At 51.3% G+C, this 13338-nt stretch overlaps 1 protein-coding gene across 3 annotated transcripts in view; it reads left to right on the top strand.

Annotated features, from left to right (window-relative positions):
• PLXDC1 (plexin domain containing 1) overlaps positions 1 to 13338 on the top strand; it is a 58953-nt gene that overhangs the window by 15136 nt on the left and 30479 nt on the right. For all 3 annotated transcript variants that reach the window (XM_036930412.2, XM_036930414.2, XM_057501435.1), the window contains exons 3-5: positions 11660 to 11803; positions 12085 to 12154; positions 12804 to 12926. In XM_036930412.2, the coding sequence (XP_036786307.1) occupies positions 11660 to 11803; positions 12085 to 12154; positions 12804 to 12926 (337 nt within the window). The remainder of the gene's footprint in view (positions 1 to 11659; positions 11804 to 12084; positions 12155 to 12803; positions 12927 to 13338) is intronic.

Raw genomic sequence — 13338 nt, 5'->3', positions numbered from 1 at the left:
TGGAAGAGATGAGGTAAGGAGGCGGCAGACTTCTGGGAGTAGGAGTGAGGTGGGGGGAGGGAGGGGGAGGTCGTGAGCCCAGTTTTGAAGACAGAGAAGAAAACAGATTCTGTGAGCAGAAGGGTATCCAGGGAGGTGGGCGGTAGAGTCCAGATGTCCAGGATCCAGCACTGTGGAAAGAATCTGGCCACCCTGGCCCCTGAATAATCCAGCTGCGTGACCTTGGGCTGGACCCTCACCCCTCAGTTATTGAACTTGGCCTTGTGAGCTCCTGTAAACCCCTGCTAGCTTCAAACTTTCCAAATGGAGTGGCAAATGCTGACCTCGCAGGGTTGAGATTCAAGAGCCTCATGGGAGGCACCCGAGGGGTTCTCTGTCCCCATTGCCTCCCCTCCCCATTCTGCGCTTGGTGCAGGGGCCTCAGGGCCTGTCCTGGCTGCTCAGCCCAGGAGGGCTGTCTCCCGTGTGACTGCACTTGTTGACTCTTTTCTTTTCCCTTGACCAGATTGGTGGGTTGGTTTCTTTCTTTCTTCTTGAGGCGATATTCACATAACCATTTTAAAGTGAAGTGCATTTGATACACTCACAGTGTCATGCAACCGTCACCTTCCTCTAGTTCCAGAACGTTTTCATCTCCCCAAAAGGAAATGCTGTGCCCTTTAAGCAGTTGCTCCCCATTCCCCACTCCCTTCTGCCCCTGCCAACCACCAATCTGCATTCTATTTCTATGGATTTACCTATGCTAGACATTGCAGATATAAGTGAAATCATGCAATATATGACCTTTGTGGCTGGTTTCTTTTACTAGCATAATGTTTTGAGACTCATCTATTTTACGGCTGAATATTATTCGGTTGTACAGATATACTGTAATTTGTTCATCTGTTCATTTGTTGATTCACATTTGGGCTGTTTGATTCCACCTTTTGGCTATTGTGAATAGTGCTGCTGTGAACATGTGTACATATATTTGAGTACCTGTTTTCATCTATTTTGGGTATATACCTAGGAGTGGAATTTCTGGGTCATATGGTAACTCTATGTTTAACTTTTTGAGGAACCGCCAAATTGTTTTCCACAGTAGCTGAACCATTTCACATTCCTACCCACAATATATGAGGGTTCCAATTTCTCAACATCCTTGTCAACACTTGTTATTTTCCTTTTCCAAAAATGTATAGCATCCTAGTGGGTGTGACATGGTACCTCATAGTAGTTTGCTTTGTATTTTCCTAGTGACTACTGATGTTGATCATTTTTCCACATGCTTATGGCCATTTGTATATTTTCTCTGGAGAAATGTCTGTTTAAGGACCTTGCCCATTTTTTCCTTTACCCATTTTTAAATTGAGTTGTTCATCCTTTTTTCTTGGGCAAATTTCTTAACACCTCTTCATTCTTAAATGGGGATGCTTTATTTAAAGGCAATTGCAAAGGTGTTCTATAGGAAGCTACATAAAGGGCCTGGCACGGGGTTGGGAATGAGAAACACCAGCTGATTCTGAATTAGGCTCTGGTCCAGGATGACCAACCATCTTGGTTTTCCCAGGATGGTCCTGGTTTTAGCACTAAATGTTCAGCAGCCTGGGAAACCCCAGTGCCAGGCAAGCCCAGACAGTTGGTCACTACAGTATGGTCCCAGGTAAGGTAGTATATGCTTGCCACATCATTGCTCTAAACCTCAGTTTCCTTATCTGTAAGGTGGGAGTGAGAATGCCTCATAGAGTGGTTATAAGAATCACTTGAGCTAACTGGTTGAGAAAGTTAACCAGAAAAGTCTAGGAAAAGAGGGTAGTGTTTTCCCCCTCAGATCTTACCTGGAAGTACAAATATAGGATCCCAGTAGCAAAAGAGGGTTTCCTGGCCTTGGAGTTCCAGGTGCTACGGTTCATATACTCAGTACTCCTCCAAGTCAGGTGTGAGGACCAGCAGCATTAGCAGTGCCTGACAGCTTGGTAAAAATGCAGAAGCTCAGGCCCCTCAGACCTACAGCTACAGACACTGATTTGCACGTGATTCATATGCATATTAAAGTTTGAGGAGCACTGCTTTATACCAAAGGCTTTGAAGCAGGGGAAGTAATCCAGGATATGGAAAGTACATCAATAAATTCATCACAGTAGTATTAATGAAAACATAAAAATTGGAAGCTGCCTAAATACCCAACAATTGGGGATAGTTAAGAAAATTATGGGTTTTCTTCTGAGTAGATGGCCATGAAGCCTTTGCAAATGACTGTTAGAAGATAATGTTCAACATCAAAAACTGCTTTAGATGTCATGAAACATGACAGAAGCAGTCTACACAACTGAATGGTCAGCAGCATTATAACTGTGTGAAATTATATACATATTAGAAAGACCAGAAGAAAAATATGCTAGCATGGGGCCAGATGGGGGACGGAGGATGTCTGTTTTTGCTTTTATTTTTCCTTGTTGTCCTAATTCTTTGTGGTTATATGATAGATATTTATGTTATCAAAACTGCTAGTTTGCTGATACTCCTCCAAAAGCCCGCATGTTGAACCAGTGCCAGGGTAAGATGATTCTTCCATTGCCATCAAGTGCTGGGGGCATTAAGAAAGGCAGTGTCTAAAAGCCAGTCCACACCCTCTTTCCAAGCCTGCTCCAAACCCCCACTTCCAGAGCCTTCTTAGGTCAGCCTCATCCACCCTGATAACCCCTTTACCCCAGACCCTCCACAATGCAAGTGCCCCTTTGTGCAGCCCAGGTCCTTCCCTTTCTGGCTAGACCCATGTTCTGCCCTCTGTGATGACAAGCGTTCTCTGTGGCTTTATTTCAACCTGATGCTTGAGTACCTCCCGACAGCAGGTGGAAGTTATCGTGTGGCTATGTGAGGTAAGGGAACATATTAGCAGATAATGTTAAAGGAGCCCTTTCTGAGTGCTGGTCTCATTCTGTGGCCTTACATTTAACCCACTCAACTATGTACCCCGTGAGGCAGGCGTTTCTAAAACTACCCTGGAACAGAATGCTTGCCCAAGGTTGCACAGCAAGTGAGTGGCAGAGCCAGGGCCAGAGCCCAGATCTTTCTGCCTTCAGAATCTGGGCATTTAACCACCATCTCCTTGTGGACTAAAATGAGTGACATGATGGTCCAGACAGTGGGTACTTCTAGACCAGTGCTTTTCACACTTCATTGTGCAAAAGAATTCCTTGGGAATCTTGTTCAAATGCGAGTTTTGATCCTTCAGGTTTGGGGTTGGGCTCAGGATTCTGCATTTCTAATGAGCTTCCAGGTGATGCAGTTTCTGCTCGTCCCTGGGGCGCCTTTTAAGTAGCAGCAGTCTAAAAACATTCCGGCTGGTCTTGCATGCCCTCATGGAATGGTGGAGGCAGAGGATGGGGTGCCCCTTCCCCTAGTAATCCTATCAGCACCTCCTGGATTGGACCCAGCTGCCTCAGGCGGCATCCTGACACGCCTGGCTGGCCAGGCCTCTCCCCCAGGCCCTGCAGGGTGCCCTTGGTTGCTTGCCGCAGCATTTCCACCTGCCACTTGGCTGGCAGTTGATGGGTCGATGGTGACAGCTTAGCCGTAGTTCCTGTCCAGAAACGTCTTGTGCTCAGCCAAGGTAAATGCTGCCCTGCTGTCAGAAATGAAGTGCCTGGCAGGCTCCAAGCATGAATAATTGAGGCAGAAGAGACTTAGTAACAGCAGACATTTAGGATGGGGCTGGGGTTGGTTTTGAGGAGGCAGCCTCTACAATCAAGACCTTGCCTGGGAAGGTCCAACAAAATCATCATAATAGCAAACACCTACTGTGGATCAGGCACTGGGCTAAGAGCTTTACATTGGTACATTTTGTCTGATCCTTTCAAGAACTGTGAGAAAGGTTCCTGATAAGCGACTGAAGGTCAGAGATGAGAGTAATGTTTAGCACCAACCATTATGTAATGGAGACAGTTTTTGAACTTGGGTCTGTCTAACTCCATAGTCTCTGCGCTTGACCCTAGAGAAGTGGTTTTCAGACTGCACTTTGCAGGGCCCTAAGGATTCTCAGAGGTGCTGCGTGGCCTTGTGAGATGGAGGCTGGTGGAGAAGGAGGTAGCACAACTGGCCAGCTCCAGGCCTTTCTCTTTTCTTTCCCCAGAATGGCCTACTTTGATATGATTTATGTACTGAGGTCCCATGGAAGATTAATTGGAAGAAAGGATTTCATGGCCAAAAATGTTTGAAATCCCCATGAGGCTGCCTCTGCACATGAATGTGGATTATTGACTAAAGCTTCTTGTATGTATTTCAAGGAAACATAGTTCAGTTCCCTTTGGTGGACTTGCCAAAAGGTCTGGCTCATGCTATGTTCCCTGACCTTTGTAATGTCAGGTCACCTGTATCATAGCTTCTGACCTCCAGTCCACAGTGTCTGGAGGGCTGCCCTCTGGGGTAATGGGACTACGCCACAGACAGCAGGTCAAATGTGGTGACGGGCTGTGAACTGGGTGAATTCCTTAGGTGAGTTCACTGCCAGGCACAGCCTCTAAATCCTTTTTAAGAGACACGTCAATATGGATTACAGTGAAGAAGCCTTCAGATTTCCTGGCTTGAGGAGGCTGCTTAGGACCTTGTATTAATTAAGATACAGATTCAGCTACAAATGCCCAGTGATGTGGCACTTAGACATAAGGCTTTACTTTTCTCTCACACGCACTAGTGTCGGTGTAAGTAAACAGGGGTTGATGTAGTGTCGCTGTGGTGTGGGGACTCAGGTTCCCTCTGTCTTGCTGCTGCTCTGCCCTCTGCAATGTATACCTTCTGAAACGGCAGTTTTGACCCCCACCATCACATCTGCCTCCCGGCCAATGGGAACCTGGCAAGAGGAGGGCCCTCCTTTCTATTAAAGGCAACTGTTCTGCTCATCTTTCACTGGCCAGTCATAGTCACGTAGCCATGCCTAGCCGTAAGGTGTGCTTGGGAAACAGAGTCAAGCTGTGTGGCCATTGCCTAACCAAAACTGGGGGGTTCTGCTGCTAACAGAAGATGGGGGAGAATGGTTCTAGGGAGACAGTTCAGTCTCTGCCATGGGTGGACTTCCTTCTTCAAAACTGCTAGTGATAGCAGCAGCATGACCAGGGGCCTGCAGGAGCAGATGGGAGGTGCCCACAAGGTTGGGGAATTCCAAGCCCCTGGTGGTCAGGCAAGAAGCCAGCGGCAATTGGCTTTGTAGAAGGAAAAACACGATGCCTACTGTGCTACAGGGGAAGTTCTCCCAGATGCTGGGGTTTCTCACTTCCCTCTTGCCATTCATATTCTTGCTCTCTGTGCTGGTGAACGACTGTCTGAGGCCTAACCATAAGTCCTTCCTCTGATCATCCTCTGAGCAGGATTGTTCAAGCCAGTGCCTTTTGGTTCTGAGGAGCCATTCAAGCTGTGTTAGGGGAAGGATTTATAGTGAGGCTGCGGAGACCTATCGTGAGGCCCAAGGGCCAGAGCGGAAGGACTGCCTGACCTCCAGGACCTGGGGCCCTGTCAGAAAGTAGCGCTGCTTTCTCTTCTCTCTAGATCCCCCTCAATCTTTGCCTCTTTTCCACTCGCCCAGCTTATATTTATTGAAGCCAGATGCATGCAAGGTCTTCCTTCTCCTTTTTACGGACTGGCAGTCACACTTAGGACAATGGCCTGATGACATGCGCCACCAGTGTTCCACACTTGCTGCCCTGCTGGACCCTTGGTCACTTTATCTAATATACTTCCTCCGTGTTAAGGCAGGTGGAGTCAGGGTTTCTCTTCCTTGCCCTGAAAGGACCTTTGTGGCTAGATTTACCTCCTCAGAGAAGAGCTCCAAGAATCAGGAGTCGCCTTCCTGTGTACAGGTCGTCTCAGTTGCAGGAATGCTTACCACATGCTTGGATCCCAGAGGAAGCAACTGGTTCCTTCCCCAGAGGCTTTGTGTCACCTGCCATCGGTGCTTGGGGTGGATGCTGCCCTTGTCAGAACCACACTGCACGTTCTCAGCACAGCCCCCATCCCTGTCAGCCTTGGGATCCTTGTGAATGAACTGATTCAGCAGGCAGATCCTTAATACCAACCCTATGCCAGGTGCCAAGCCCTGCACCAGGTAGTTGCTGGGGTGAGGAGAGGAACACGATACGGGCCCTGAGCTCTGTGCTCTAGAAAGGACCCAAGCTGGTCCTTCTGGTGGGAGAGATTTTAACCAATGACTGGTAAGTGGCTCAAGTCACCTTCCAATGAGGCAGTTACTCGAAGGCCTGAGAAACAGTGGACATAGGAAAAGTCACTGTTTTTGTGTGAGACTGACCTGGTTTCAGATAGTTATGTGGGCCTCAGTTTCCCCCTTTATAAAATGGGACTAATTCTACCACTCACCTCCCAGGTTGTCACACAGTGATGCATTGGAAGTGTCCGGCACAGCCATCGTGGCTCTGCAGATGCCGGCTTCCCTTCCCAGATGTCCCTGCCCTGGACATCAGTTTTGGCTCTGCCCAGGGGTGACCCAGCTTCAGGTCAACATCCCCTCCTCGCCGGGCTGCAGTTGGCCTCACCCTGCACTATGGAGCCTCCCAAGCTAGGTTTCTGATTAAATACAGCTCTCAGCTTCACTGTCCTGGGGATAATGCGAGTCACTGTGTGGGGAGAGGTGGCCTGGTGGGGCCTGTTTGGGACTGGCAGATCTGCGTGGCTATGCCTCTAGCGCAGTCCTTCCCTGCCAGGCCGACTGCACTTGGTGCTTTTGAGGCCTGAAGCAGAGCCTTGGCCCCACCTGCCTGGCCTGAGTGGGGGGTCCATAGGTATTGAGCCCCTCACTCTCCCTGGGACTGGCTGACTCCTTGGCGACAACGCTGCCTGGGAGGTAGAGGGGCAGCTCCCTTCGTGTCTGGCTGCCCTGGAGACAGCACAGATGACAACTCTGTCGGTTAGGAGGCGCCTCCGGAAAGCTCCTTGGGAAGTCTAAGAATGAGATGATCTGTCTGTGGATCCCCCGGTGGCACACAGGGCCCGCTCCTCAGGGGAGCAGCACCGGCGGGGGCTGTGGGCCGTCTGTCCTTCTGGGAAGCAGAGGGCTTGGAACACTGGCAAGTGAGATGCGTCCCCAGCGTCATAGGGGAGGCAGCAGGCTGTGCGCCAGCGTGTGTTTGGGCTTTGCAGCTGCAGAGCGTGGGTTCTGTCCAGGGCCCCTCATTTCTAACACTTGGAGGTTTGTTGAGAGCTCTCACCAGGCGAGTCCCAGGAAGCAGCTGATGGAAACCAGACCCTTCTCCAAGCCTCCAAGCAGCCGTTTTAAACACAGGCCTGCTCAGGTTCCTGGAGGGGAGCTGTGTTCCATTGACTCCCACTATACCTGTTCACCTGCTGCTGCCCTGCGTTCCAGGGTAACGTGATCCCACCCTGGCCACCAGAATGCATGGTGGTAGAAATAATGCAAAGGATGAGCAGGTCTTCAACAAACTACGCTTTGTGGCCATTCATTCATCAACATGTCCTCCAACTGAGTACATATTCTATGCTTCAGCACTGTCAATGAAGGCTGACCTTGCCTGTGGGGAACTTAGGGTCTTACTGAAAAGACAGGTGAGGAGGTAAGTCCAAAAGCCAAGTAAATCATCACAAGTGTGCTACACACTGAGAGGGAGAAACCCAGGGTGTAATGGGTGTGCAAAGGGAGAGTCAGGGAGGCATCCCAAGCTAGTGAATGTTGAGCTGAGGCCTGAGGGACAAGAAGTCAACTGAGCTGAGTGGGACAGAGGTATTGAGGCACAGGAGGCACCAAGGCCCTGAGGCAGGCTAGCCCTTGGGGATTTCAGGTACTGAGGAAGTGCACCAGGGCTGGAGCACAGAAAGCAGAGAGAGAGGAGGAGGTGGTGGACGGGGGCCAGACTATCATGTATCAGGAAGGTGTGTTTTTTTGTAACAGAGGGCTGAATCCAAGAACTTAATGCATGTATCCCTCCAGCATGTCATCAGAGACCCAGGTTCCATCTAGCACTCTGCTCCACCATCCTTAGAGTATGGCCCTTGTCCTTATCCTCACAAGATGGCTGTGGAAGTGCCAACATTGTATCTGCATTCCAGGCAGGAATAAGAAGAAGGGCAAAGGCAAGAGGGTCAAGCAGTCAAATTTGACCTCTTTTAAAAGGTTCCACTGGAACCTTTGTTTATCTCATTAGCCAGCCTTAGTCGCATGGTAGCCCTTAAGACATTCAGGGAATTCGTTTTTTTAGCTGGCTACATTGCTGCTTGCTACAAGATCAATGCTCTGCTAACAAAGAAAAGGAGAAATGGGTATTAGATAGGCACTGTCCAGCGTCTGCCCCCTAGGGCTGTGTAGGTCACAGAGTGTGGCCTCTATTCTGATGTAGCTGGGGAGCCACAGAATGTTCTAAGCTGCTTGGCGGCATAGCAGGGTAAACAACTCAGGGTTGCCACCCTTGAGCTACAACATACACCTGTGGGCCTATGTATTAGTTTCCTAGTGGTGGTATTAGTACATTACCACATACTTGGTAGCTTAGAATGACAGAAATTTATCTTCTCACAGCTTTGGAGGCTAGAAGTCTGAACTCAAGATGTCAGTAAAGTCATCCATGTTCCCTCTGAAGGTTCTAGGGAAGAATCTTTCCTTGCCTCTTCCTAGGTTCTGGTGGCTGCTGGCAATCCTTGGTGTTCCTTGGCCTGTAAACTGTATCACTCCAATCTCTATCTCAGTGGTCACATGGCCTTCCTCCCTGTGTCCCCTCTCTGTCTTGTATCCAAATCTCTCTCGCTGTTATTAACACTCACCCTACTCCAGTGTGACTTCATCTTAACTTGATTAAATCTGCAAAGATTTATTTCCAAATAAGGTCATATTCATAGGTAAGGGGGTGTGTGGGAGAGGGGGTGGACTTGAACACACCTTTTTGTAGAATTCAATTAAAGCGATATAGCACGCAGAAGGCCTACTGTGCCACCTAGCCTCTGCTTTGCTCTGCTGGGCCGTTTTCCCCTCATCCACAGATCATAAACAGACAGCTCAAGAATTAGGGAGGTAGGTTTATTCCCAAAATTTTGACCCAGTTCCTCCTTCTTCTTATATAAAAGGACAAAAGGAAGGGTCTGGGTTCCTAGCACAGGTGTCTTCTCACCTTCTTGGGCACCAAGAACACAAGGACCTTAAGCCATGAGTACGGAGGTGGCCTTGCCCATCTCTGCATGTCAGGGCCTCATAGTTTGGGGGGTTGGGAGGATCAGACACTCAAATGGCTGAATGGCCATCTAAACTTGGTTTTCTTTCTTCAGGCAAAATTTTAAACTAACCGATGCCTTTAATAAACTCCTTTTTTCTTGAACTAGGTAGGGGAAAAGGTGAACTATAGCTGTGGCTCTGGCAGGTGGTTGTAGCTGAACCTAACCTGTCTTCAGAGTTGGGATCCTTCAGACTGGCAGATACGACTGTGTTATTCAGGGACTCCTATTTTTCAGCTTTGAGTTGGAATAAAAACCACCCACCATGTGGATCCCAGGAAGCAGGCAGGGAGGCATCATACTTCTGGGCACTGTTGTGCACATCTCTTTGCGTGAGTTGGTGTGTGTAGAACTTTGCTTTTTGGCAGGTGATTTTATGGGTTTGGGGTATGGGGTTTTTTGGTGAAGGTGGGGGATGGGTGGGGAAAGGAGAGATGGAGACAAGGAAGGAAAGGACGTGGCATCTGATCTCCTGGGGAGTTGGGGTGAGAGGCAGAAGCTGAAGGAACTGTGTTCCTGCAGAGGCCGTGAGCTCTGGGCATAGGCGTGGCTGCTTTCATGCTGGCAGATGGAGCTGGGGAGCAGGGCTGCCTCCTCCTTCTGGGGTCTCACGGTGGATGACGGCAGCAATGGTGGGAGACGGCATCCTTGAAGTCGCCCCAGGAATAGTGGCATCAGGGTGGGCCACTCCTGGTTTCATGAATAAATCCGGAAGTCCGCAAGGGTGGGCCCATGTGACTCTCACAAACAGTACAAATGAGGCACCCCTTAAGGACTCCCATGGATGACAGTGGCCATTTGCAAGTCGTAGGGTTCCTCATTGGGCAAGTGGGGGGAGAAGAGCAATAAGAAGATGGTGTTTAACCTTAGCATTGAGGACGTAGGAATCTGCGAGGGGGAGAAGGCAGGGAAGGCATTCCAGGCAGGAGGATCAGCACGTGCAAAGGCATGTGTGATCACTGGTGGCCTGAGCCCATCAGGGGGGCCTGGTTCTGTGAGTGGGTGCCAAGGACGTGCAAGGGAAGGAGAGACAGAGAGAAGTGACGCCAGAGAGAAGGTGTAGCTGGCTTGTGATGAGACCTTGCATGTCAGGCTGAGGTTTGGGTTTTGTCCTGAGGACACTGGGAGCCCCAGATGGCTTGTTAGCAGAGTGCTGTGGCCTTGCATGTGTTTCAGATTTGTTTGAGGGCTGTGCTGAGGATGGATGGGGCAGGCAGCCTGGAGGCTGGAGGGGAGGACTAAGCAGTGGCAGTGAGAAATCCCCCCTCCCCCAGTACCACCACCATGTTTCTCCTGCTCATCCTCCCGAACTGTGCCCCGGCCCCAGGTCCCCGGAGTGCGTCACTTGTCAGAAGAGCAGAGTCTGCCTCCCGGCAGGTAGGGAAGGTAGGCATCCCTCAGCCCTGCTCATGCTGGGCCCAGGGCAAGAGCTGGCTGGGTAGGTGGCGGGTTGGCAGGGAGAACATGGTCCGTTCTGCTGTGTCTGCAGCCAGTGCCTAGGCAGCCTGATTAATGACCCCAACACCAAGGCTCCTTGCAGGTCAGCACCCCCATCTCTGCAGCAGCGGCCAAGTGAAACTGCCTGCTCTGCCTCCTAATGACTGGAGCTTCCAAGCAGGCTGAAACGCTATCACATCGCTTCCCTACCCTTTCTGTTAACCATTTCCCAGCCTCCTGTAAATCCTGGCCCTAAATGCTCCTGTGCAGGAGAGGCTTCACAGAATTAACTCTCTGCCCACTGTATTCTGGCTTGTTCTTTATTTTATTCCCATTGGGCACATAGTAGACGTTCAAAATGGGCCTTGAAGGAATCATTACTGCCTCTCTTCCCTTCTCAACTCTCTAGGGACGGCAGTATGGGCCCTGTATCATCTGTCTGCTCTGTGTTGACGTATTCTGTTTGCATAAGCCCAACTCCTCCATCAGACTAGCAGCTGCCCAAGATCAAAGGTCTGCCTCGTTTTAGACTGACGGTTTCTAAGACCCAGGATTTCTTCTCCCTTAAACAGGGTACTCCCCAGGGCAGGGCTGGGGTCTGCCCCTCAGCCTGGGAGCTCCCTGAAGACAAGGGCTCTGTGTGGGGCTGGCCTGTTTCTCCCTCATGCCCAGGCTGAGCTCTTCCTTGTCTGTGCTCTGTGGGGACTCAGGGGCTGCAGGAAAAGCCTTTGGGGCTTGTCTGGGAGGGGCAGGGCTGAGCATGGGTGCGGCACACAAGTGGGTGTTTGGCAGTGCCAGGACAGCTGGGGCATGGCTATGGACCAGGTACTGAGCTGTGCGGGGCCAAAGGGAGTCCGGGGACTCCCAGCCCTAAACCAGCCCTCTGGTCTCAAGTCCAGCACTCTGGACAGCCAAACCCTTTGACTGCCAGAAACATGGGGAGGCTGGGGGGTGCAGAAGATGGTTCCTGACAAACCCGCCTCCTCATGCCTCCTGCGGGCTCTGTGCTGGGTGGCATTAGGAGGACAACCACAACTACTATGTGTCCCGCCTGTACGGCCCCAGCGAGCCTCGCAGCCAGGAGCTGTGGGTGGATGTGGCCGAGGCCAACCGGAGCCAAGTGAAGGTCCACAGAATTCTCTCCAACACCCACCGGCAGGCTTCGGTGAGTGCCCCAGTATCCAGCAGTGGACCCTGGGCTGGGAGATTGGGGGCAGCTCACTGTCTGGTCAGTGGGCATGGCTGTGGCCTGAGGTCTGTGATCTGGGAGGTGCCTTTAGGGGGTCCTGGGGGACTCGGCCAGAGTTGGGGTGCCCACCTGTGGTCCTGGAGGCCTATCCTGGACATGCCTTACCCCCACCCTATCCAGACAAGCATGGGGTGGTGTGGGTGCCCAGCCCCCTGGCCAACAGCTCAGCCATGCTGACTCTGTCCCGTCACCTGCAGAGAGTGGTCTTGTCCTTTGATTTCCCTTTCTACGGACATCCTCTGCGGCAGATCACCATAGCAACTGGAGGTAAGGCTGTGTCAGTGGGGCTGGGGGCGGGTTTGGAGGTCATGGCCAGGACTTGGGGGACCTGCCTGGGCAGGCTCATTGGAGGCAGGGCTGAGCAGATGGACTGAGGAGGGCCCCATATTTGGCCCTGGGACCCCACTCTTAGGAGGGATGTCAGTGAGTGTGGTGGACTACCTCCCTCACATGGGCTGACTGCCGTGTGTGTGTGTGTGTGTGTGTGTGTGTGTGCACGCACGCGCGTGTGTGCATGTGTGCATGTCCCTCTGGGCCAGCTCAGGCCAAGGCCGGTGTGGGCAGTCCCTTGGTTTCTGAGCCTTTGAATGAAAGAGAAGGAGACTTCACTGAGAACCTGGGTCCTGGGACCAGCCTCCCTTGCTGATAGGAGGAGCCCGTCTTTGGTCCTTGTACTTTCCCAGGGACAAGGAGAGGTGGGAGTTTGTGCCCACCTGCAGGGGCAGGGAGAACCTTCTCTGGCTCTTCTTTGTATGGAGGTCCTTTGGCTCCATACACACCAGAGCCCACCAGGCGGGGTTGGAGGACAGGGGTCCCCGTCTTGCTCCCAGCTCCATCTGCACTGCCCCTTCTTGCACAAGAAAGCAGCCCCTCCGGGCCATCCCTGGTCATTCCTTTGCACTTCTCCCCACCCCAGGCTTCATCTTTACGGGTGACATAATCCACCGGATGCTCACAGCTACCCAGTACGTGGCCCCTCTGATGGCCAACTTCAACCCTGGCTACTCCAACAATTCCACAGTTGCTTACTTCGACAATGGTGAGACCAGATCTCATTTAAGTCACCTAGCTCCAAGGCTCCCTTTGTCCAGCCCCTTTAGAGGAGCCCAGGGTCCAGAGAGGACAAAGGATTTTCCCACAGCCACAACAAGGCAGCCAGCCCCCTTCGGATTCCTCATCTGTAAGATGGGGACAAAATGCCTGCTTCCTAGTGGGATCTGATGAGATAACAAAAGGGAAGTGCTTGGTAGAGGTGGAATCAGTATTAGAGACCTTTATTGTTTCTTATGCTCACCACATTGTTCCTTGAGCTCCATCCCCTGAGCAGGAGAGCAGACATTTCTTCTATTTCTCCTTTTCATCTCAAGGGGTCAGGATACACAGGAAGGAAGGAACGTGCTTGGGGAGAAGATGAGCACTCACATTCCCTGAGGGGGTCGGGGGGGCTGGCT

This window comes from Manis pentadactyla, chromosome 4 (genome assembly GCF_030020395.1).
Source record: "Manis pentadactyla isolate mManPen7 chromosome 4, mManPen7.hap1, whole genome shotgun sequence".
NCBI lineage: Eukaryota > Metazoa > Chordata > Mammalia > Pholidota > Manidae > Manis > Manis pentadactyla.
This window is presented reverse-complemented; position numbering and strand designations above follow the sequence as displayed.